Source organism: Chionomys nivalis, chromosome 2, assembly GCF_950005125.1.
Source record: "Chionomys nivalis chromosome 2, mChiNiv1.1, whole genome shotgun sequence".
Classification (NCBI taxonomy): Eukaryota; Metazoa; Chordata; class Mammalia; order Rodentia; family Cricetidae; genus Chionomys; species Chionomys nivalis.
Window position 1 is genome coordinate 124,131,976 of NC_080087.1, and position 25,168 is coordinate 124,157,143.

General features: G+C 46.8%; 1 protein-coding gene across 1 annotated transcript in view; it reads left to right on the forward strand.

The window, feature by feature from the left end:
- The window catches only part of Mreg (melanoregulin), a 59,598-nt gene that overhangs the window by 14,525 nt on the left and 19,905 nt on the right, over positions 1-25,168 (forward strand). The window contains exon 2 of the mRNA XM_057763190.1: positions 8,935-9,094. Coding sequence (XP_057619173.1) covers positions 8,935-9,094 — 160 coding nt within the window. The remainder of the gene's footprint in view (positions 1-8,934; positions 9,095-25,168) is intronic.

Consider the following 25,168-nt stretch of genomic DNA (forward strand, 5'->3'; position numbering starts at 1 on the left):
CCCTTTTTCTAGATTATCTGGACACCAGATACACATGTGGTAATATATACATACAGGCAAAAACACTTAAAACATGGAAGGAAGGGAAGAATAGACTAGAAAAATAAACTCCTACAGGAATTCCTGTGGTTAGTGGGGAGGTGGGTTTTATTTATTTATTTGTTTGTTTTGGCTTTTGAGACAGGTTTCTCTGTAGTTTTGAACCCTGTCCCGGAACTCACTCTGAAGGCCAGGCTGGCCTTGAACTCACTGAGCTCCACCTTCTCTGCCTCCCAAGTATTGGGATTAAAGGCGTGTACCACACCACCACTGCCTGGTTAAGTGGGTATTTTTTGAACACAGAACCAGTGGGGTTTTCTGTTGGACTGGAGACAGGTGTTGAGGGATTCAGGATAGCTTCCTGTTCTTGAACTGAGCAACATGAAGCTGGAATTGCCATCATGAGAGTGGAGAGCCCACCAGCAGCAAGGTCCGTATTTAGGTCATGTTGAGCTAGTGCCGACAGCTAGGCATCTCTTGGGAGAGAGGAGGTCGAAAATTTGGGACAAAGATTCAGGCGCTGCTCTGGGGATCCTCCTCATATAGATAGACTTTAAAGCCAGGCCACACGATGATCCAGCCAGGAGTCAGGGCAAGCAGAGGTGAGGAGGAGGCTGGAGCCTCAGCTTCCAGAGCCCCTTCTAGTGCCTTTCAACAGGAGGAAATAGAAATGGCGCTGCCCTGCTGGCTTCACAGGGTTTGTGTACCCAGGTATACCACACTAGGGTCTGCTTTAGCCAAAGGGGTGGGAAGCCCAAAGGGAGAGCATGAGTGTGAGGGACCGAAGCCAGGGACCTGAGGTTTTCATCCTTCATTTCCAGGGATGTCACAGCTCGAATATTGAAGGAAGTCATGTATAAAGGTAGGTCAGTGTCCAGAAAATCTCCACGATGTCTAAATGAACTGGGTTTAAACTCTGGGTAACAGATGTTTGTTTATTTATTAGAGACAGGGTCTCATTCTGTAGCTCTGGATATCTTGGAACTCACTGTGTAGACCAGGCTGACCTTGAACTCACAGAGATCTGCCCGTCTGCTTCCTGAGTGCTGCGATTGAAGGTGTGTGCCACTATGCCTGGCTTGGGTAACAGGTGTTTAAACACTGGATAAAAGAAACAAAACAAAAAACCCAGACTGTTTTAGAAGAAATGAGGACAGGATAGAAGAATGAAGGGAAGAAGGAAGGAAGGAAATGGAGGGAGAGAGAGGGTGGAAGGGAATGAGAGAGAAGAGAGGAGAGGGGCCGAGCAGAGTAGAGAGAAGAGCTCTCAGAATCACCTGCTCCTTCACAGGGAAGTGGCAGTGTAAGGGGCTGGCCAGCTCCTCCTGGAGAGTCGGACACAAGAAGGAAGGAGAGGATCACAGCTTCTCAAGGTCTGTGTTTCTAGACCCAGGATTTGCTCCCTCCACTGTCCATAGCATCAGTCACACATCAGCCCAGGACCAGAGCAGGGAGGTCCTTGGAACTTCTGGCCAGCAGCCATCCAGTATGTGATGTTTTGTGGGTCTTTTCAAAATCTTTTTACACAGGGTCCTTGGCCATGGTGAGGAATCCCAGGTTTTCCCTGTAACTGACTTTCAACTGACATGCTTTTGTGGCCATGTCCCCAGGCAGATTTTTTTTTTTTTTTTTTTTTTTTTTTTTTGTACTTTAAGTACATTGAAAGAAGATTCCTGAGTCTTATGCCCTGAGGTGAGATTAGGGTGAAATGTAAGACTGCCCCGTTGGGAGTGAGAGTAGCCTCTGCACGGGTTGTAACAACAGCAGAGCGACTTCTCAAATGCCTGAGGTTCATAAAGTATTTATCATCAGCAGATGGTGGCCGGGGCAAAGCGACTGCTCTCACTTTCTCTAGAGCCTTTTAGATGTGCTTATCTGAGGGAGGAAGAGAGAGGGCAGCTGCTGGTTGGGAACCCCCCCCCCCCTTCTTCATGTGCCCTCCCAAAGCTCCTGTGGCTCCTGGCCACTCCGAATGGGGTTTACACACCTGCCCACTTCCTGGTCTGGGGCTCACAAAGGTTCCCAAGCTGCTTTTTCTTGGGTTATTTTGCTTTATACTTTTTAGCCTGGTCTCTCCTGGCTGCTTTCAGGGTAAGGTGGTTTGATGTGGTTGCTGGAGTCATCAACCAGCCTGCCATGATCAAGACTGGGGACTCAAGAGCTGGCCAGACATATACTTCCGGTGCTCCTCAGAGAGCCCCCCCCCCCCCCCCCGCGCGTGCGCACGTGTGTGTGTGTGTGTGTGTGTGTGTGTGTGTGCATGCACTTGTGTGGGTGCATTTGGAGATCAAAGGGTGTCCTTGGGTACCATTGTTCAGGAGCTGTCCATCTTTCTTTTGATTATCAGAACTAACCAGTGGTCTAGGCTGGGATTACAAAAGTCCTCTGCCAGGCAGGCGGATCTCTGTGAGTTCGAGGCCAGCCTGGTCTACAAGAGCTAGTTCCAGGACAGGAACCAAAAACTACGGAGAAACCCTGTCTTGAAAAATCCAAAAAAACAAAAAAAATACCCAAAAGTCCTCTGCCGTACCCATGCTGCAAGGGTAACTTCTTTTCCCTCTCCAGCCCCTTTACTGTTTTTGAAAAAGTCATTGCTAGAATAATCACTTTAGACAGGACTCCATCTTCTCTCTGCTTCGAAGGAAGATTTCTTAATATTGAAGAACATGGCCACACGGGTCCTGCCTGGGAAACATTGGGCTGGGGCAGTTGTGACTCTTCAGAGGTGAATGAGTTCAGAAGGGCAAGGGGGGGGGGTGGAGAGCACTGGTGAACACCCCTGGAGAGGCCCTGTTCACTCAGGGCAGCACCTGCTGGTTTTTTTCCTGTTTTCCATTGTTCCATTGTCTCCTGAATATCAGTGACTAGGCAGAGCTTGAGGCTCTTAACAGGCTAACTTCAAAACTATCTAGGGCAAGCCTAGATGTGGGGAGAACTCTGGAGGGGGCATTTCTATGTGTGTTACATGTTAACCACATGTTACGTGTTTCCTGTTTACAGATGAAGTGGCTAGCATTTAACATTGGATGAAGTTGTGTGTGTGTGTGTGTGTGTGTGTGCGCGCGCATGCACATGTGTACATGCGTGTGAGTGCACGTGCAATTCAGCTCCTGTGAGATGATTGCTGTGCCTTAGAGCTAGGGGCCTTCAGCTACAGTCATGTGGTAATTGATCCCACTTAGGGGATGATCTCATCCTGAGGTGGTCTGTCTCTGAGTGAGGCTTCAGTTTTCCTGGAATGCACATGACTACAAGTCTAGGGAATACTGGACACTTCTAGGCTGGACTCCAGGGGATCCAGAGCAGGAGGACGGCTGGATGTTCCTCCTAGTTGGAAAATACCTTATTTATCTTGTCTTTACGCTTTTGATCTTGAAGAAAGAATAAGATAGGTAAATTTAGTGCTGATCAACTCTGTATTAACCAGTTTTTCAACAGACACTCCTTAAATGATTACAAGGCTGTGTGCAGACTGGAACAAGACAGAGGAGACAAATGAAACCAGAAGGCGGATGCACCAAGCCTTGTCCCACTCCTGGCTACCCATTGGCTGTCTACAGGTCCCAGAGAAGGGTCAGTGCCAGCGGACAGAGCGGCAGTCTCTCAGTGCTTGTTATGACACAGTTGCTCAGTGAGTCCCTGCCAGGGACCGCACTCAGAAAGGATTGCTAGCCTTTCCTTGGAGAGGTTTAGTTCTTATGTGTCAAATGGCATAATGCCCCAGCCCTTCCTGGCCCAAGTGGCTTTATAACTGGAGGAGTGGAATGGGGGACCCTAGATACAAGGGTCGAGTCTGTGGCGCTGTGGTGGCTTACAGGTTGCAAGAGCTAGTTAGGCAAAAAAGAAACTGGTTCATTGCCATGATGATCATGCATTGAGCCTGAAACTGTAAGCAAGTCCCCAGTTAAATGCTTGCTTCTGTAAGAGTTGGCTTGGTCATGGTGTCTCTGCACAGCAGTGAAACACTGACTCAGACACACACTGCTCCTCATGTGACAGTCGATTGTGGCACCTCCCCAACTACGCGCTTTCCTCGTTCCTTCTCCAGCCATTGCTCTACAACCCTTTGATCTGACCTGCCATAGTTCGTGGTTCAAAAGCCTAGCCCTGTCTTCAGTCCGACATCAGCTCACCCCTGCTTCTTCACTCTGTGCCACTGTCATTGCAGTGTGTGTACGCAGAGCTTGGAATACCCCAGTCTGTGGGCACACGAGGCCTCCCTGTGCTGACCTTTCTTGAACTGTTTTTCTGCCAGGGTGCTTTGCCCTTGCTCCCTCTCTGGGCAAAAGGCTGATGTTGTCTCCATAAAAACTCTTGAACTCTAGGGGCTGGAGAGATGGCTCAGCGGTGGCGAGCATTGGCTGCTCTTTCAGAGGTCCTAGTTCAATTCCCAGCAACCACGTGGTGGCTCACAGCCATCTGTAGCATCCCTATTCTGTTGAGTATGAAGGCAAGTCATATACACATACATAAAATAAGTAAATATGTTAAAGAAAAGGGGGGAAAAACCTCTTGAACGTCCTTCTCCTCTTATGTAATCGGTCACTTCTTCCTTTCTGCTGTTACATCATTTTGTGCTGTGTGCTTACTGAATTCTAAGGGTGAGACAGCCTGCTGTTTCTACCTATACAAAGTACAGCCATGAGTGAAGGTCCGAGTGACCGAGTGGGTTCAGCATGCTTATCGAAGCCTGCCTGCACAGAACACCTAGGGCACCTGGGGCACCTCTCTTTCTGGGCAGCTCTACTGATTCCCAGTCTGGTGACTGGTTCTTGCTTCCTGTTGTGAGATTTCCTGGTGCCAGCTTGAGGTGTGTCCCGTTTGTGGCCTTCTTGACATTTATCTGCAGCCCACTGGTCATTTCCTCTTATCCCTCCTTCCCAGTGCCTCCCTTTGTTTCTCTGAATGTCTTCTGTGTATTTTCATTTGCCATACCCTCGTGTTACACACTCGACATATTTGCTATCCCGTGGCCACTGGGCATTCTTGTTCTGCCTCAAAACAGTGTCACTCTTTCTCCAGGTAAATAACTCAGATCTCGGAGTGGCTCTGCCTCCTCCCACCCCTCTGCGGCTCTCTTCCACTGAGTTCATCTTCAGCGGCCGATTCTGCTGTGTGCAGTCACGGATAGCACACTTCCTCAGCTCCACATTCATTCAAATCCTGCCATCCGTCCGTCACTTGAGCTGTCTAAATTGCTGATGCACGGATCTGTGCATTTATTCAAACCAGGGCCTCACACACGTCAATTACATCCTTGTTTTCTCCTTCCCTTCCCTCTTCATTTTCTTATATTATTATTAATATCATTATTATTATTTTGATTTTTCAAGACAGTGTTTCTTTGTGTAACAGCTCTGGCTGTCTTGGAACTCGCTTTGTAGACCAGGCTGGCCTCGACCTCACTGAGATCTACCTGCTTCTGCCTCCTGAGAGCTGGGATTAAAGGTGTGTGCCACCACCACCCGACTCCTCTTCTTTATGAATGCAGGGTATCTCTATGGCATACAGGCTGGCTTCAAGCTTGCTCTGCAGCTCAGGCTGCCGTTGAATTTGTGATCCTTTGCCTGAACTTCCCATGTACTAGAATTTTAGGCCTGTTCCATGCCTAGCTCCTGAATTGCAGAGTTAACAAACCTTTAGAATCTTTCCCTGACACCTCTCAAGCATTCCCTACACTTCACCTGGGAGGATCTTTGTAAGGTGTTAATGCTGCTCCTGTCTCAGTACAGTCCTGCCTTGCTCAGGGGTAAAGCTGCCCGAGAAAACTGCTAGGTGTGTGGCCCACGGAGCACAATGTTTTTAGCCCCCAGCTGCCATTCCAGCCTCCCTCGTTTTTCTTACCAGTGTTCCCTTTCTTCCAAGGTACCCACAGAGTTTCCTCATTGGCCTCCCTTGCTGGCACCTCTGTTGTTAGCTGTCTCCTTACAGTTCTAGCGTGGCTTCTTCATTATACCTGCCTGATGCCCACTGCCACTAGGATCTTCTGCTAGCCGGCCAGATGTGTGCCCACTGCCTCTAGGATCTTCTGCTAACCGGCACAGATGTGTGCCCATTGCCGCTAGGATCTTCTCCTAGCCGTCACAGATGTGTGCCCACTGCCGCTAGGATCTTCTGCTAGCCGGCCAGATGTGTGCCCACTGCTGCTAGGATCTTCTGCTAACCGGCACAGATGTGTGCCCACTGCCGCTAGGATCTTCTGCTAGCCGGCCAGATGTGTGCCCACTGCCGCTAGGATCTTCTGCTAACCGGCACAGATGTGTTTTCACAGTGCCTCCTTTAGAGCGCTTATCAGAGAATTGATTTATATAGCCGTGTGGTCATTCAGTAGGAATTTCCCATTCTTGGTTCTAGTGAGGACCAGAAACAGGAGTCATGTCCATATGTCTGCAGTTTTACTGAGTCCCGTGATAAAGGTGTTACCATGCTTCGTACATGTTATGAGAGGCAGTGAGTAGCTCCGGTGTGGCCCTGTTTGTCCTGTCCTTCCGAAGTTAACTAGGGCAGTGTACAGGCATGTCCTGTGTGTCATGCTGCATCACCAGCCTCCTGGAGGCCAAACATGGGTATACTTTGTAAAGGAAGCATTCATGAAGCAAGAGTATAAGGCAAGGCGACTGAACTTTCCCTTTAATGTATGTATGTCTGTGGGGGGCACTGCATGTATGTGTATAAATAGGCATACATGTACATGGGAGTGCAGGCATGTGAGTACGCATTGATGTCAGATCATCGTCTGTCGCTCTATCTCTCAGTCACAGATGTGCCAATATCATGGCTAGTCTCGCTCGCCAGCTTGCTTTAGGGATCTCCTGTCTGCGTCTTCTGAGGCTGGAATTAAAGGTTGCCTGCTGTTCTCACCCAGCTTTCACTTTTGTTCTGGGGTTTCAAACTCTGGTCCTCAGCCTTGTGCAGCAAGTGGTTTTTCGCTGTTTTGTGTTTTGAGACAGTTTTTTTTTTTTTTTTTTTTTTGAGCCTGTCCGGAACTCTTGTAGACCAGGCTGACTTTGAACTCACAGAGACCCGCCTGCCTCTGTGACCCGAGTGCTGGGGTTAAAGGCGTGCGCCACCACCGCCCGGCTGTGTTGTTTTTTTTTTTTTTTTGTTTCCAATTGACTGGCCTGGAACTTGATAGGTAGAACAGTCTAGTTAGCCTCAAACTCATTGAGATCGGCCTTCCTCTGCCCCTTGAGTGCTGGGATTAAAGGTGTGCATCACTGTCCCTGGCCCCAATTTAAAACAAAACAAATGTATATGGGTATTTTGCCTGCTTGTATGTTATGCAGCTAGTAGCCTTGGAAGCCAAAAGAGTTTGCTGGATCCCCTGGAACTAGAGTTACAGATGGTTGTCAGCCACCATAAGGATGCTTAAGATTGAACCTGGGTCCTCTGGAAGACCAGCCAGTGCTCTTTACTGCTGAACTATCTCTCCAGGGTCAAAATGTTTTAATATACTCAGCCATCACTCCAGCCTACACTTGAGATTCTTAGTCCTTATCATGCTTTTGACCATTGAAAGTAATTGGGCGTGTATATTTGTTGTTTAGGGTTTAAATTTTTTCATGACGCTGGAGAGATGGATCAGCAGCTAAGAGCACTGACTGTTCTTTCTGAGGACCTGGGTTCAATTCCCGTCACCCTCATGGCAGCTCACAACTAATCTGTAACTCCCGTTCCAGGGGATCTGATGCTGTCACACAGACACAAGCATAGGCAAAAACAAATGCACATAAAAATAAACTAATAAGAGTTTTTCTGATTTTGAGTGTATGAATCTTTTGCCTGAATGTATGTCTGTGCCCCACAAATGTGCCTAGTACTACAGAGGCCAGAGCCTCTGAAATTGGAATTACAGATGGTTGTGAGCCGCCATGTCCTCTGTAAGAGCCCTGGGTCCTCTGGAAGAGCAGTCAATGCTCTTAACTACTGAGTCATTTCTCCAGCCCCAGTCTTGTGTGTGTGTGTGTTGCTAGGGATTGCACCCATGCCCTAGCACAATGCTCTCCCATTGTACTACAGGGTCAGCCACGCTTCAAGTTTGTCCTTGACCTCAAAGCTGGTAAAAGTTACCTTGATTTTCGGTCAGGATACCTAGTGTTAAAATTCCTGGTTAGCTGTAGTAATCACTTCTTGTCTATATATGTGATTGTATGTTTTCTAACCTTTTTATTATTTACTGCTTATCTATTTTGTTTTTATTGATTCTTGGTTTTGGAGGCAGAGTCTCTTTGTATAGTCCAGGCTGAGCTTGAACATGTGATTGTCCTACTTTGCCTCCCAAGTGCTGGTATTGCAGGCATGTGCCGCCATACCTGACTGGTTTATGTTATTTAAAACAGTGCACTTGTACAGGTCAGAGGACAACTTTTAGAGTTGGTTCTGACCTTTGTGTAAATGCTAGGGATCGAACTTAGGACATCAGACATTGACAGCAAGCACCTTTACCTGCTAATCCCTCTTACCATCCCTTTTAGGCTATTTTTAAAGTGCCATGTGGTGGTAGCCCACACCTTTAGTTCCAGCATCTGAGCGGGGGTGGGGGGGGAGAGGCAGGTGGATCTTTGAGTTCAGGGCTAGCTTGATCTACGGAGCTAGTTCTAGGACAACCAAGGCTACACAGAGAAACCCTGTCTCAAAAAAACAAAACAAAGAAATAACAACAAAACAACAACAAAAAAGAGCTTAATTTTGTTAATTGTATTGTGTTTATGCTTAATTATGAAAAATAACTTAGGTTCTTTTTGTTATAATTTGTGTTTCTATTTATATTCTAAAATACAAATATAAGATATATAATACATGCATATAACAAAGTTCATATTCTTTCTTTCTTTCTTTCTTTCTTTCTTTCTTTCTTTCTTTCTTTCTTTCTTTCTTTCTTTCTTTCTTTCACAGTGGTAACAATCCGTATTCCTCATTTGGAGCAACTCTGGAGAGGGATGATGAAAAGAATTTATGGAGTATGCCTCATGATGTATCCCACACAGAGGCAGACGATGACAGGATCTTGTATAATCTGATAGTCATTCGTAATCAGCAGACTAAAGACTCAGAGGTAAGCACTTTCTGAGATGTGACTATGTACAGCTGAAAGTAGGTGGTAAGAAGTTGCTATTATAGGGCCGGGGCGGAGCTTGGCTCTGCCAGTACAGAGCCTCTTGTGCGAACATGAAGACCCGAGTTTGATACCCTAGAACTCATATTAAAAAAACTGGGTATGGCAGTACATCCCTGTCATTTCAGTGCTGGAGAGGCTGAGACACAGGAGGATCCCTGGGTCGGTCTATTGACTCAGTGAGTTCCAGGTTCACTTAGAGGTCCTGTCTTAAAAGGTAAGGTGGAAGGGTGGAGAGATGACTTGGGGGTCAAGTGCTTACTGTACAACAAGCCTGTGGTCCTGTGTTGGAATCCATAGCTGCATTCCCACGAGTCTGTAATCGTAGTACGCCCCCACTGGAGGCAGGAGAATTGCCAGAAGCCCATGCACCAGCCAGCCTGGAATACACAGTGATGAGCAAGAAAAACCTTGTTTCAAGCAAGGTAGAAGCAGGGACCGATGCCAGAGGTTCTCTGACTTACAGACACACACGCTACGGTGAGTGTGCTCATACATGCCCACACATACAGAGCTAACGACGACCCTGTCTCAGAAAACAAAACGAAAGAAGACCAGCTGGAAGGAAAGAATGCACAGGACTACACGGTCGGGTGGTTAGGCTGGTCTTGAGTTCTTGTTCCTGCCTCGTCCTGCTTTGTGGTAGGGACTCAGCCTATAGATAAGTTGTGTGACGTAACGAAAACGAAAAGTATCCTAGCAGTGTGCACTAGTACTTGTTAGTTATGGTTAGTGGTGATCGACTTGCTTGCCACATTGACAGAACTCATTTTTTAAAAAATATTTATTTATTATGTATACAATATTCTGTCTGTGTGTATGGCTGAAGGCCAGAAGTGGACACCAAATCCCATTACAGATGGTTGTGAGCCACCATGTGGTTGCTGGGAATTGAACTCAGGACCTTTGGAAGAGCAGGCAATGCTCTTAACCTCTGAGCCATCTCTCCAGCCCGACAGGACTCATTTTTAACTTAGTAGTATGGACTGCATGTAAGGCAGTGCTGTTGAAGAACAGTGAGGATGGCTTGTAGTCTTAACTCATTCATCTCTTATCTTTCCAGTTGTTCAACAATCCACAGTCAGATAGTTCAGATAGTTTTGATTTGTGCTTTGATACAGGGTCTCACAGCGTAGCCTAGGCTGACTAGGGAATCACTGTGTAGACCAGGCTAGCCTGGGGTTCACAGAGATCTGCCTGCCTTTGTATCACCTTGCCCAGCTTTTACGGGTGGCTTGGTTTTGGTGTGGTTTGGTTGCCTTTGGTTAGAGTTGGGCTGGAGACAGGTGGTTCCCTGGCTCTGAAGGGCAAGAGCTTCCTGTAGCGAATTTCGGGAGGTGGTTGTCTGCAGCTGAGCCCTGCAGCTCTCCTGGGAGGGACTCTTGTGCCATCTCCTATGTGTGTCTGAAATGACAGTAGGAGAGGTAACAGGTGCCGCAGAACACTCCCCAAGTGCAGCTTCCGAAGTGAGCCAGGTATGGATGGCCGAAGGCCACCTGGAATTTTTTTCTTGTTTGCTTGTTTTTTGTCTTTTTCTTATTCTTGCTCAAGAAATGATATCAAGCTTGACTCTCAGAGAATATCACTAAGAAAGATAACCAGGTAAATAACCTGAAGATTTGATGGTTCCCACACATGAAGAGCTTTGGATATCTGTTCACAGGGCTTCCCTTTCTTTAGAAAATGCAAAAAAGTAATATGATTAATAAAATATGGCTGTATCTTTCGACAAGTGAAATGAAAGCGTCTGAATTATTCATTTCTCACAGATTGGACTGTAGATCACATAGTCTTCTGCACCTTGTTTTTTTTTTTTTCTGCTTCATGTGTTCTAGACACATTTCTATTTCTGTATGCTCACATTTGCCGTATTGCATTTGGAGGCTTTCTGGTATTCTGGTGTGTGGATTTTTCTACTGTTTATTCAGCCAGTACATATTGCTGTTGAGATTTAATTCCTTTTTTGCTATTAGAAGCCATGCTGCATTTGACACCTAGGTGAGATGTGAGGGACCTTCTGTGTCTTTCTCAGGAATTGCATTCCTGCATCACAGCGTATACATTTAAAGTGGAGCGGGAGGGACGGTTCAGCGGTTAACAGTCCTGGTTGCTCTTCTAGAGGGATCAGGTTCAATTCCCAGCACCCACATGGCGGTTCACCACTACTTGTAACTCTAGTTCCAGGGAATCTGATGCTGTCTTCCGGCCTCCATGGGCACCAGGCACCCACATGATGCATGTACATACATGCCGGCAAAGCACTCATAATATAAAACAAAACAACAATTAAATTGGAATCTAGGAAGAACACTTTGAGGGTACAGAACGGAGGTTGAGATCTGAGATCGCCCCAGGGATTTGGTCGAAAGGGACATCAGTGAATGATGTAGTTCCCCTCCCCCACCCAGCACCCTGGATGATATTAGGAACTCGTGCTGTCTCCATGGGCTCGGGTGCTGAGCTCCAGACAGTTATTTGCCATGCAGAGAATGTGGGCCCTAAAATGTTAGAACTTTTGCTTTTTACAGTGAAACTGAAAAATCTACATTTTCATTATAAAATAGCCAGATTTAAAAACAAAAAAAACTCTCATACTAGGAAACTTGCCAGCTAACCCAAATATTAACAGGTTGCTGATACATGAGGACATATAGAATGGAGTTCACTCTACTGTATTATCCCTTTGTCCAGCCTGATTGCACAATGGAGTCACCATTGTGTTTTAAGATGAGCTAGAAAGCTGGTAAGCTGGTATTTTAAGTCAAATTCTATACTTATTACTATGCAGTTTCCTCTCTCAAGAAGGATAGCTTTGGTACAGGTGTGAATAAAACAGAAGATTTGGGTTTTAAAAATAAAATTCCACCTAATAAAAGGAATGCTAGATAATTTTCAAATGTATTGTTTGGAAATTCAAACAGTATGTTAAGGGAACTGAACAGTGTCTCTCCTTGAGTAACATCAGTACCAAAGACCCGAGAGCATTCATATTTAGCTTTCTCTGAATAATGAAAAATAATTCCAGGACAGTGTGTGTGCTAGCTGCAGTCTCTGCACCGAGCCTGAGCTACTGCGGGAGAACTGCATGTAGTTAAGCCCGACTTACTCCACATGGAAAGGCATGAAGAAGAGAAGATAAGCAATGAAGAAAAGGCTCCCAACTTAATTGGCAGTGCCAAAAAATATGAAAAGTAACATCATTTGAATCTCACAGACAGAATTCACTTGCTTTTATGCAAGCTCTCAAGCACTGATGGAAACCAGACCCTGAGCAGAAGAAACGACACACTGACGGCCCTGCAGGGAGTGAGAAACGGTTCCTTGAAGGATGCTGAGAAGTGCTTGCTTTGTCTGACTGAGAATGAGCAAACGGTTACATCCTCATGTCAGACAATCGTTGCACTTATAAGCTCATTGAAGTGCCTCTGCTTCATATAGTGCTCGGTTCTAAGGAGCTTCATGATTGTTTGTGATTTATTATTGAAGCAACTGATTTATTCATTTATAAAAGCAATAGTAAGTACACTGATTTTTGTCCAAGATAACAATAATGAACGGTGTTTAGCACTAGTCGTCTCAATCTTTGTATCTCAGGATGCCCTTGTAAGAACTCAATGAAGCAAGCAATTGTTATTGTTGCCACTTTAAACAACTTACCCAAGGCCACATACCTGTGAAGTTTAAAGTCAGGATTTGAATCTGAGCTTTATGAGTCCCAAGACATAAGAAATAATGTGGGAGGAACACACAGCACCGGCGATGAATCTAGATCAGTTTTCAGAGAGCGTTGATGAAGTCTGCCCACAGCCTGCGTATGGTTTGGTGAAGCCAGTGGGTAAGAAAGGCATTTTCATGAGTGGGTGGAGCACCATGCCCGCTGAGGGGCCCTGACCACATTTCAGGACGTGTTTCTCAGCTTTTGATTTTCCATGGTGACTGACGCTACTCACCATTTGCCAAGTTCCACCAGCAGCTCTGAGGACTTGGTACTTAATTCTTCAGCGCTGGGAGGAAGCCCAGGATCTGGAACTTGTGCTTGTGAGACACGTTTTCTGCCACTGAGCTGTGTCCCCAGTTCAGATTTGACAGGTTGGGTTAAGAAAATACATGCTAAATGTCAGATCATTCTCATCAACACTTTTTTTTTTTTTTTTGGTTTTTCGAGACAGGGTTTCTCTGTGGTTTTGGAGCCTGTCCTGGAACTAGCTCTTGTAGACCAGGCTGGTCTCGAACTCACAGAGATCCGCCTGCCTCTGCCTCCCGAGTGCTGGGATTAAAGGCGTGCGCCACCATCTCATCAACACTTTTAAGTACTTTTTTTAATTAAAAAAAAAAAAACCTATCTTTTCTCATTTTACATGCCAAATCCATTTCCCACTCCCTTCCCTTCCTCCTGCTTCTCCACCTTCCCTTCCCTCCCACTCCCCATCTCACCCCCATCCTCAGAGTGGGTCAGGCTTCCCATGGGGAGTCAACAAAGTCTAGCACATTGCTTTGAGGCAGGACCAAGGCCTTCCCCGCTATGTCTAGGCTGAGCGAGGTATTCTTCCAGAGAGAATGGGTTCCAAAAAGCCAGAACAAGCAGTGGGGATAAATCCTGGTCTCACTGCCAGTGGCCCCACAGTCTGCCTCAGCCGTACAACTGTCACCCACATTCAGAGGGTCTAGTGTGGTCCTATGCTGGTTCCCTTGCTGGCAGGCCGGAGTTGGTGAGCTCCCATGAGCTCAGGTAAGCTGTTTCAGTGGGTGTCCCCATCATGGTCTTGACCTCTTTGCTCGTTTCCTCACTCCTCCTCTCTTCGACTGGACGTTGGGAGCTCAGCCCAGTGCTCCACTGGTTCTCTGCATCTGCTTCCATCAGCTGCTGGATGTAGATTCTATGGTGACATTTAAGAGAGTCATCGATCTGACTACAGGGCATTTCAGACACTCCACTATTGCTTAGGGTCTTAGCTGGGGACATCCTTGTGGATTCCTGGGAACTTCTCTAGTGCCAGGTTTCTTGCTAGCCCTTAATGGTTCCCTCAGTCAGTGTCTCTTTCCTTGCTATCGGTCTCTGTCCTTCCTCCATTTCGACCATTCCATTCCTTCTAGTTCTTCTCCTCCCTCCCCTTCTCCTGTCTTCCTCCCCTTCTACCTTTTCTGATCCCCCCCCCAATGCTCCCAATTTCTCAGGAGATCCTTTTAAGTACTTTTTAAGGTTTAATGAATTTTTGATACTTTGTGTTTACTTTCAAGTAATTCATAACCAAAAATGTATGCAGTTGTCACAACAGGAACCTGCCACCTTGTCACTCAGGCAATATTTACACATTAACAGGTGCCACACAGTCACCAGATGCTTCTGTGGGTGGCACAATCCTGCAGAAAGCACAGCAGGCCAAAACCCCAGGGCAACAGCTAAGTATTATCAGTATTTTTTTTAAAATTACAACAACAAAATCATCATATCAGGACTAGATTCTGGTATTGTGTTACCAGGCATAGCACATAGGCTTTGTAATGTTTAAAATAGTATCTGGCCTTTCTTGGAGCTATTTCTAGTGCTGGATTATGCACTCAGGATATCATGTCCTTAATCTGAAAAGAAACTGCAGAGTAAAGTCGATTGGATATTTGCAGGGAGAAAGAAATGACGGCTGAACTGGTCACCGACCACCCACATGGGGGATCGTTGAAGCACCTGGAGACTTGGATGTTCCAGCGTGTTCTGCCTTGTCGCCCCAGCAGGTCTCCAGAGTTGGGCAAGCCTCACCCTTTTGGGGATACCTGATTGCCTACAAAGGGATGAACCTTGACTAGTGTTGGAGATAGGGCTGCAAGCTCACTGCAACCAAGAAGGAGCAAAATAACAGTGAAAGTTTAAGCAGTTCTCCAGATAACTCTGGGTTCTCCCAGATACCTTTTGTTTGGAGATCCAAATAATTGAATCACGGAATTTTGTTTGTTTGTTTGTTTGTTTCGTTGGTTGGTTGTCTGAAGTGCTGGGGATCAACCTGGGGCCTTGTCAACTTTTCCGCAGTCCTGAGATCTTGTCTGCTGGACTGGGGATTTGAGGGCCTGAAAGAATGGGGCGGACTACAGTCTTCTGCTGTAGGCAGCCTTGCTTCAGTTGCATGCGCTGTTATACACAAAGGTAACCAAGAAGGCAGTGATTCAAGGAAGGTTGTTTGAGTTCAGAAAAATATGATCAGAAAAACATATAATTTAAAAAAAGAGTGCCAGTAAGCGCATACTAAACATCGACAGAGTAGCCCTTTCCCAGAACTTTCTCAGGACAGACCAATCTTAACACAATTGCCTAGCAAGTGCTGTATCATGGAAAGCATGAAAGCAAGGCCGAAGGCCATATCTTGTCTCAGGGTCCACTGACCAGATTGGGTTCTGACATTCAACATGAATAAACATGTCATACAAATTGAACACGGGAGACACGAAATCACATCCTAGAACAAAATGCACCTGAGATCAAAGGTCCCCTGCCTTTTTTCCTGGAGCCTCTCACGGTTCCTTAAGGCATTGTTCACCATGCGTCATCACGTTCCCACAGCCCTTGTACCGCTGCTCCAAAACTGAGGCACGCCTCGGTCCCAAATGCACCTGCTCTTTATTTTATTTTGCTAGGAACCATTTGGGTTCAGGTGACTTAGAGGGGAGTTCAAGAAGCATAAGATCTGAGGAGCCTGGGGTCTCGCCCTGTGTTCTAGGTATTGGTGTTGGTGAAGTACTATACTGTGTGCTAAGCACTGTGTATGCTGCATGCTGCCCTAATGAGTTCTTGGAAGCTTAGGGAGGAGGAGTTTCAACCGGTATGCCAAGGAAGCTGTGTCATCTCCAAGGGTTGGAGGAAATGAGTGGAGTTACTGGGGTCCCAGCTCAGGTCTGTGACCCACAAACCCACTCAGTATCGGCATTTGGGAGGTAGCCCAAGAGGTGGAAGTCTGTCAGAGATTTCCTCTATCTGCCTCCCCCTCCCCTAAGGAAATGGAAAGGCAGAAGAATGGGAGCTTTCTGTAACTGAATTCTGTGTCTTGGGCCCATGATGAGGAGGCTTGATCGCTTTCCCTTACTGCTCTTTATTTTTGCTTTGATTTTTTTTATTAACTCTATTATTTGTATTATTTGCATGATGTGTGTGTGTGTGTGTGTGTGTGTGTGTGTGTGTGTGTGTAGAACAACTTTCAGGAATTGGTTCTTGCCTTCCAGTGTGTGAATCCCAGGGACTGAATTTATGTCATCAGGTCAGGCTGGCCTGAAATCTCCTCAGAAGTAGTTTCCACTGGCCTTGGACTTGGTACCTTTCTGCTTCAGCCTTCCGAGTGCTGGAATTAAAAGGCCTGTGTCACCCTGCCCGTTCTACCGTTCTTGAGACTCTGACCTCATTGGCTGCCTTCTCCTGAAGCTGCAGGAAGGTTTGTGGAAGCGGTTAGTGTACTTACATGCACTGACAGCTCTGTGAAATAGGCTGGACTAGCTGGGCAGAAACTGCCAACTTCCTCCTTACCTAGTGCTTCAGGTCTCTGAAGCAGATTGCCACGCCTCTGTGGTGTAGTAGTGTTTGTGGTAAGGAAGGCCACTTCTTTATTGGCAGGTACAAAGCAGTTGGCTGGTAGGATTTGTCTCTTCATAAGCCAGATGGAGTTGAGAAGAAAGTAAAGCTGTAAACCGGTCGTAAAAGTCTTTTATTTTCAAAACAGACACACAGCCCAGTGTGGTGGCCCACAACTTTAATCCCAGCACTCGAGAGGCACAGGCAGGTGGATCTCTGTGAGTTCAAGGCCAGCCTGGTCTACAAGTGAGTTCTAGGATAGCCAGGGCTACACATAGAACTCTGTTTCTGAAAAACCAACTAACCAACCTACTAACCAAACAAACAAACCAATAGCAAGCTGAAGCACTGGGGGGTGGCATCAAGCTAAGTCTCCAATGACCTTAGCATCAGCTTTGGTTGTCCTGAGAACTACTGAGGGCATCAGAGATGCCTGCCTGCCTGCTGTCGTCATGGGTGCAACGCGAGGCTTCTCACAGCTGTCTTAAGGACTAGATGAACTGTTTACTTTTAAGAAGAAAATGAGTAAGAGAAACAGAGAGCTTAATGGACTTTTCTTAATATGTCTGAGGAGAAATGGGCTTCGACTGGTGTTGATTATAGACCAGTCTGTCAACTCAGGGCCAAGAACTGCACACTTCTGGTCATTATTATAAATTTAAGCGGAAATAACCAGGCCGTCCTGATTAACTTACAGGCACAAAATTTTACAGAAAAACAATGTGAGGCATGTTCCAACTTCAGAAAACCCCAGTGTGTGACGGCTGCTTGAAGATTGTCTAGGATATTGTAAGGAGGGGAATGGCGACAATATGGCGGCTGTCTCCCTGACCCAGAGGAGCTTGAGTTCTGGCTGTTGTGTCTGTTTATCAGTTCATCTTGTTAAAAATGATAGGGAAGGTTTGATTTTGGAATTAGTGCTGCTGGTCTCTTCCCCATTTGTGCTTCATTTTATTTTATTTGTTTTTTTGATACTTTCTAACCTTGACTGGTCTGACTTGTTACGTAGACCAGGCCTGCCTTTGCCTCCCAAGCTCTGGGATTAAAGGCGTGTACCGGCATGTCTGGCCACTTTATCATTTATTTATTTATTTTTGTTTGTTTGTTTTCGAGGTGGTTTCTCTGTGTAGCCCTGGCTTTTCTGGATCTTGCTCTGTAGACCAAATTAGTCTTTAACTCAGAGATCCACTTTCTTTCTTTTTTCTTTTTTCTTTTTTTGAGACAGGGTACCTTATTTTCCCTTTCTTCTTTTCTTCTTTCATTATGGTTAATTTTTTTAAGGACTTATTTATTTTATTTATATGGCAGCTTTGCTATCTAAAGTTTATGCCAGAAGAGGACATCAGATCCCTCTATAGATGGTTGTGAGCCACCATGTGGTTGCTGGGAATTGAACTCACAACCTCTGGAAGAGCAGCCAATGCTCTTAACCATTGAGCCATCTCTCCAGCCCCCCGTTAATTTATGTGTCAAAGTATCTGGGCTACAATGTACAGGTGTTTGGTCAGATATTCTGGGGACTGGCAAGATGGCTCAATGGGTAAAAGAGCTATTCATGCACGCTTGAAGATCGGATTCAGAGCCCCAGCTCCCATTTTAAAAGTTGGGTGTGATGGCGTGTGCCTGTGAGCTCAGCAATGAGGAGACAGAGATACAGATCCCTGGAGCTCAGTGGCCAGACTCTGCCTTTTATAATTTTTTTTAAATGCTGCAAGATTCCCAGCGGCAGTAGGCAGCAGAAATGCTGTAGGTCCCAAATGGTGGTAGCGGGCCATGTGGCAGCAGACAGCGGGCCCTGGGAGCAGCCAGTCCCAGGCAGAGAGGGCTGCGGGTCCCCGAGCAGTGGCTGGTCCCAGGCAGGGAGACAGCATGGTGGGCGGGCAGAAGACAGAGACATGGATAGACACGACTTGCAGTGCAGAGTGAGGTTGAATATTCATTCAGGTGGTTATGGAGGGGGAATGGTGAAGGGGGGGGGCAGGAAGCGGAGAAGTGGGGAGAGAGGCAGAAGCGAAGCTGCCTCTCCGAGAGGAAGATGGAAAAGAGAATGAGCTCAGGCTGGACGCTGAAGATCAGCCTGCCTCAGCGGATGGGTGAGGGAGTGGGCGTGGCTTGTCTCTTAAAGAGACAGAAAACCATAACACTACCTATATCTGTTCACTTATGTCTGGGTTCCTTGACATACCATGCCCAGCTTGTATGTGGTGATGAGGATCTAGACTCAGGGCCTCCTGCAAGTGCAGCAAGCCCTTTAAACCACGCCCCCAAGTCATCTTCCTGGCCTCTGATCACATTGTTTTACAAAGTAAATCTATCCAATGAAAGTTTAGGTTAGTGTATCATATCACAAATAGCTATACTAACTAGTAGGTGGTATGCAGCTTGACAGGCCATGAGATGGGATTTATGGGTACTTCTGGGAAAGGTAGTTTTGTTTGATTACTAGATGGATAGGTATGATTATCTCATTTGAGTAAAAAAAGCATATAGATGATACTACACATTGGAGACATTTACTTTTTGGCTTTATTGTTTTCTTACATTCTTAATGTTCGGATACATTTGTATGTGTAGATTTTATTTAAATAAAATTCTATACTGTTTTGCTTTGTTTTGCTGTAGGTGCATTGGGAAAGGGCAGGGGTGGGGGAGGTGTGTGTTCAGGAGTGGTGGAAGCAGGCCTGTGGAATTCCTCCCAACTGGACTAGTTGAGAGCGCGGGAATCCATCAGTCACCTTTGGACGCCAGCCACATCATCCCAGCTTTGTTGTTGCCTTTGCCTCACTCCTCTGCCTTGTAAACATCCCTGCCCCGACTCCTGCCCGCTGTCGGTCTGGCTCCTATTAGGATAAATGAAATTGGCTCTTAATTGCATGGAACTCTTGAGAGCCCTGGGTACCGACACACTGGGGCTTGCTGGAGTCAGTTTGACCCAGTTGTGGAATCATGCAAGGGTTCTGAAGAGCTCTCCACGAGAGCCGCAGGGCTCCTTTTCTGGCTTTGATGGCACCTGTGTGGGCAGTGGGTTCTGGTGGAGGTGGAGACCTGCTCCTCAGCCTTCAGCTCCCCAGGGTGCTGGTGAAGGGGAGTGTCTGGGTGGGGGTGGGGGAGCTCCTGGATACCTGTTGTTCCACCCGTGCTGGTTATGCATGGCGGTTTTGTTTTCAGCGCAGAAGTAAGCCGAGTCACTCTGCGGTTGTGCAATTTAAGAAGCAGGCCCTGTAGTCTCAAGAAATAATTGCCAAGTTTAATTATGTGTCAGGTGAGGAAAAGTCACACCCCAGCTCTTTTTTGTTTTTAACTAGTTTGTCCTCATTGTTATCAAAGCACTTAACTTGGGGCAATTTTCTGTGGACCTGAGTTAAGAATTAGTTCCTTCTTCCCTAAGCAATGTGTTTTCTTGTCCTCTGCCGCGAGCTTGCAGGAAGTGTGCGCTGGGGCCACAGGTGTTGCCTGTGCTGTGTTTGATTGAGATGGAGAACCAGGAGATCCACCCTTCCACCCTTGATGATTCCCTAGTACCTGGCCAGCAGTCCCCGAGGGCTGTGGTGGAGGCCGCCTTGTCTATAGTCACCGCGTCTTACTTGTTCAGCTGCACAGCTGAATGCAGTTCAGCTTCATTTTTTTTTTTTGGAAGCTTCAGTTGATCTTACCAGAAAAAAATAGGTGCAAAAAGTATGACTACAAATCTGTTGCATTGTGGTTTGTGACTGAATCTAGACATTCCTTGGGGGCGTGCAAAAAACTAAGTCGCATCATACTGTGCATGTCCTTTTTCTGTATAAAGTGGGTAAGTCTCAGTACTTTCTTAGTGGGGCTGGGGAGCTGTAGTGTGCAGTCATGCCCTGCTACTTCCTGTGTCTGTCTGTCCTCAGTCCTCCAAAACCTCAGTGGCTAATTTTGGTCTGCCCTCTGATTCAAAGCAGACTTTATTAGCAGTCTTGGAAGTGTCAGAATGTGATCAAAATATCCCACGACGTAGGGCTGCCACTCGGCAGTTTCGAGAGAGGAAACTGAACTCGTTGTCCACATCCATGTGTAATATGAAGAGCCTGATCTGCTCAGTGCTTTCTTGCTGGGCTTCCAGACCTACCGTGGGTAAGGCTACCATGGCAACCGTGGGGGACTTCCTTGGATTAAAGTTGAACCCTGCCAGAAGCTTGGGGTCCAGGAATCCCTGGAATGGAGGCCAAGGCACTGAGCAGAGACCGTTAGCATCTGACCGATCTCTGGGGTGATAAGGGAAGACTGGACAGCTCAGGGGTGCCCAGGATGCCTTTCCCATCTGATAGACCACACAGGGAATTTGAGGACTGGTACCCCCCTCTCCTGCACCCACTCACCTCACCTGCCTCTCTGCCCCAGTTTCGAAAGGGCAGTTCTTGTCTTCTGTTTCCGCAGCTTCCCACCGCTTTTGACTCTTCTAGCTGCAGAAAGTTGAGGGCAGAGCCAAATAGGAAGCCTCTGCTCAGGTCGTTTGTCCTTTTCTTCTTTATTCCCCTTTGGCCCAGGACATCTTCACCTGTATTTGTCTGTCCCCATCTTTATGTGACCTTCTCATTTGTCACATGGTGAGAACCTGGTCAGTAGGAGAGCATCGGATTCCCTGGGACTAGACTTACAGGGAACCTTGAACTCCCTGATGTGGGTGCGGGGAACTGACCCCAGGTCCCCCGGAAAGAGCAGGAGGCGCCCTTTCTCTCCTGCTCATCTGTCTGTCTCTCTCGCCAGCCCCATCTGCTACCACTTTAATGGTTTAACCCCTGCCTGGTTTGCATCTGTTGCCTGTTTTTGGCTGTTTGGAGACTAGGAGGTGTGGTGTGCCTACTGAAACATTTCCGAGTGACGCTTTCCCAGTGTACACCTCCTCCCAGGGGTGGGTGGCCGCGCACACTGTTGCTTTTTAGCCAGTTGTGGAAGCTGACACTGTGCTTCTGGCCTGACAATTAACATTCACTGTCTCGTTCTGTTTTCTGTTGCCAAACAGAATATCTGGTAATAAGCGAAAGAAAGAATTTTATTTGGGCTCATGGCTTGTCAAAGGAGGAACCCTAAGAAGAGGCACTGATGGGAGCCTGTGCCAATTGAGCTCATGGCAGTTTTAGAAGATACAGCACACGAGGGACTCCCTCACTTTATGGTAGTCCTCCCTGAGGTAACTAATTGTAGTGGTTTGACATAAGGTCCTCCACAGGGTTGGTTCCCATTTGGCGGTGCTGTTTGGGGAGGGTTAGGTGTATCCCCCCGGGGGAGTTTTGAGAGTATATGACCTATGGCCTCAGCTTACTTCCGTTTCCCTCTCTTTCTGATTTGAACTTGCCGTTGAGGGTATGACCTCTCAGCTTTAAGCTCCCACCACCATACCTCCCCGCTATGATGGGCTCCTTGTATCCCTTACGTGTGTTGCCTTGGTGATGGCATTTTATCACGGTAACAGAAAAATGATTAATACTCGAATTCAGTCCTTTGAGATCCCTATTTATCCTTTCGTGAGAATGGAGCTCCTATGACATAATCACTTCCTGAAGGTCCCATCACATTCAGAACTGTTGTTCTATTAGCAGTTAAACTTCAGCGCAGCTTTCGGCGGGACAAACCGTATTGAGAACCATAGCATGGGCAGCATGCTTCTCACAGGGTGCTTTCGCTTCTATACTGAGCTCATAAAGGATGGGAACTGGCTCATATCCAGAGTCCGTATGTAACCTTTGCAGTATTGTTCTGCATCAAAGGCCGTGATGCTCAGTAAGACGCTTGCTACAGAGGCCTGGTTTTTAAAGTAGGAAGCCCATACTGCACAGATGGATCTGAGACAGTGATTTCAGTGACTGCATTAGCTCGCTGTGGCTGCTGTACAAAGTTTCTTGAACTGGTCTTTTTTTGTTTTTGTTTTTTGAGACAGAGTTCTCGGCTGTCCTGGAACTCACTTTGTAGACCAAGCTGGCCTTGAACTCACAGAGATTCATCTGCCTCTTCCTCCTGGGTGCTGGGGTTAAAGGCATGCACCAACACCACCCAGCCAAATTGGGTGATTTTAACAACAGAAATGTATTCTCCCAGAGTTCTGTAGGCCCCAAGTCTGAGATCAAAGGCTGGTTTCTTCTGGGGGCTCCTAGAGAGAATCTGTCCCAAGATCCTCTCCTCAGACATGTTACATGTCATCCTGCCCTGTGTCTTCCTTCCTCTGTGTGCAGCTCCGTGTCCTTACTTTTTTTTCTATGTGGATATAATCTCATTGGAATAGGACCCTCCTGTATACCTTGTTCCTATTTAGTTACTTCTGTAAGACATTGTCTTCAAATGAGGCCACACTTTAAGATACTGGGAGTTGAGATGTCAGCATATGAATGTTGAGGAGGCACAATTCAACCCGTGAGCCGGGTGGTGGCGGCACACGCCTTGAATCCCAGCACTTGGGGGGCAGAGGCGGCAGATCTCTGTGAGTTCGAGACCAGCCTGTCTACAATGCTAGTTCCAGGACAGGCTCCAAAGCTACAGAGAAACCCTGTCTCGAAAAACCCAAAAAAAACAAACCAACAAAAAACCCCAACAACTCCCGCCCCCAAACCCAATTCAACCCATGATGGTGAACATGCCAGTAAAATTTAACAGTCAGACACAGACAGGGTCTGCTTTCAGGATCTTATATAGGGCGTCACAGTCATTTTGAAGTCAGAAAGGGAGTAGAGAGTGACTGTGGCTGGGGAGTGGACCTGACCGAGGGGAGGGAAAGGGCTTTGTGGAGGGCCATCCTGACCGAGGGATCAGCCTGTCCAGAGACTCCAAGGCACTGGAATGAGTGCTAGGAAGGGAAGGCCAGCCTGTGCGGCCACAGCAGGGGAACAAAGGACGACACAGCCAGGGTGAGGATTTTTAACTTTGTTCTTTGCAAATATTTGTTCTTTCTCACTAATTCAGGATGCACTGGATCTGAGAACCTCACATTCCTTGGGAGTCATGCGAGAGCTTAGCTTTTCCATTCTGGCATGTGACACAATTCTTAGCCATCCCATAGGCAGAAGCACTGTCGGCCCTTTGCTCTCCGGGATCCTGGGCTGTGTTTTTTAGGACTGTGTTTTCTAGCTTTGGGAGGTGGAGGTAGGACCTGCCTCTGGGACAAAAGGCAGCCAGGCTTAATGCGCATTGTAAAAAATCGTGAGTCCCCTAAATGTGGTGCCTTGTTGCTCAACTTTCCCAGTGCTGTGACCCTTCAATACAATTCCTCATGTTATGGAGACCCCCCAACTAAATTATTTTTGTTGCTACTTCATAACTAATTTTGCTACTGGTATAAATTGTAACGTAAATACGTGTGTTTTCTGATGGTCTTAGGCAACCCCTGTGAAAGGGTCATTCGACCCCCCCTAAAGGGGTCATGACCTACAGGTTGAAAACTTGTTGTAAAGCAATGCGCTACATGTCCAGGTGTCTTGTCCCTTTATGCCACTGTGTAGACATCGAGGCTTACCGAGATGGTATAAGCATACTGATACGGGGCTGGTGAGATGCCCTGCGTCTACGATGCTTACTGCTCTGTAGAGGACCCTGGTTTCAGTTCCCAGCATCTACATGATGGCTTTTAATTGCCTGTAACTCCAGGGTATCTGATGTTCTCTGCTGACCTCTGTGGGCTCCTGCACTAGCACGGTGCACACATACACACACAGAAACACCACACGCACATGCACGTTTACATATAATGAAAAAATACATTTAAGAATGAATACAAGGCCTGGAGAGATGGCTCAGAGGTTAGGAGCACTGGCTGCTCTTCCTGAGGTCCTGAGTTCAAATCCCAGCAACCACACGGTGGCTCACAACCATCTGTAATGAGATCTGGTGCTCTCTTCTTGCCTGCGGCATACATGGAGGCTGAACACTGTGTGCATAAATTAAATAAATTAAAAAACAAATGGATACAGGAAGCTTGTACTTTTTTTTGTGCTGACACCCCGAGACTGAGAGCAGAACGTCAGCAAGTGAGAGGGAGCACTCTGGGGGGCGTCACGTCACAGCTCTTTGTTCTTTCTTTTGAGTTGGGGTTTAATAAAAATAGAAAGATATTTTAATATATTGTGAAGCATGAAGGTCAAGAGAAAGAGGCACACAGATGTAAGATATACCTGAGAGTATGGGTGTAGGCTTCTGGAAGAGTCAAAGAAAGTGAGACGCATCTGAGAAAGTCACTTTCTTCTCTACACCTGACCCCCTTCAAGCGTCTTTCACGCTGTCTTTGAGATTGTGGCCACCGGCCAGTGCTTTGGTTTATATTTGTGGTTTGTGGTTTCTAGGCTATGTTTTGGTATTATCTCTGCAGCTTTTCACCCCCAAATGAAACCTACCCCGAAACTGATAAAATGACAGCAGCTGTGGTTGAAATGGGGTCACAGCCTAGATTTCGCCGTGTTAGGCAGCTCCCTAGAGATCATTGTGTAACCTGTCCCACTAGGTTCTAAAAACAGTGG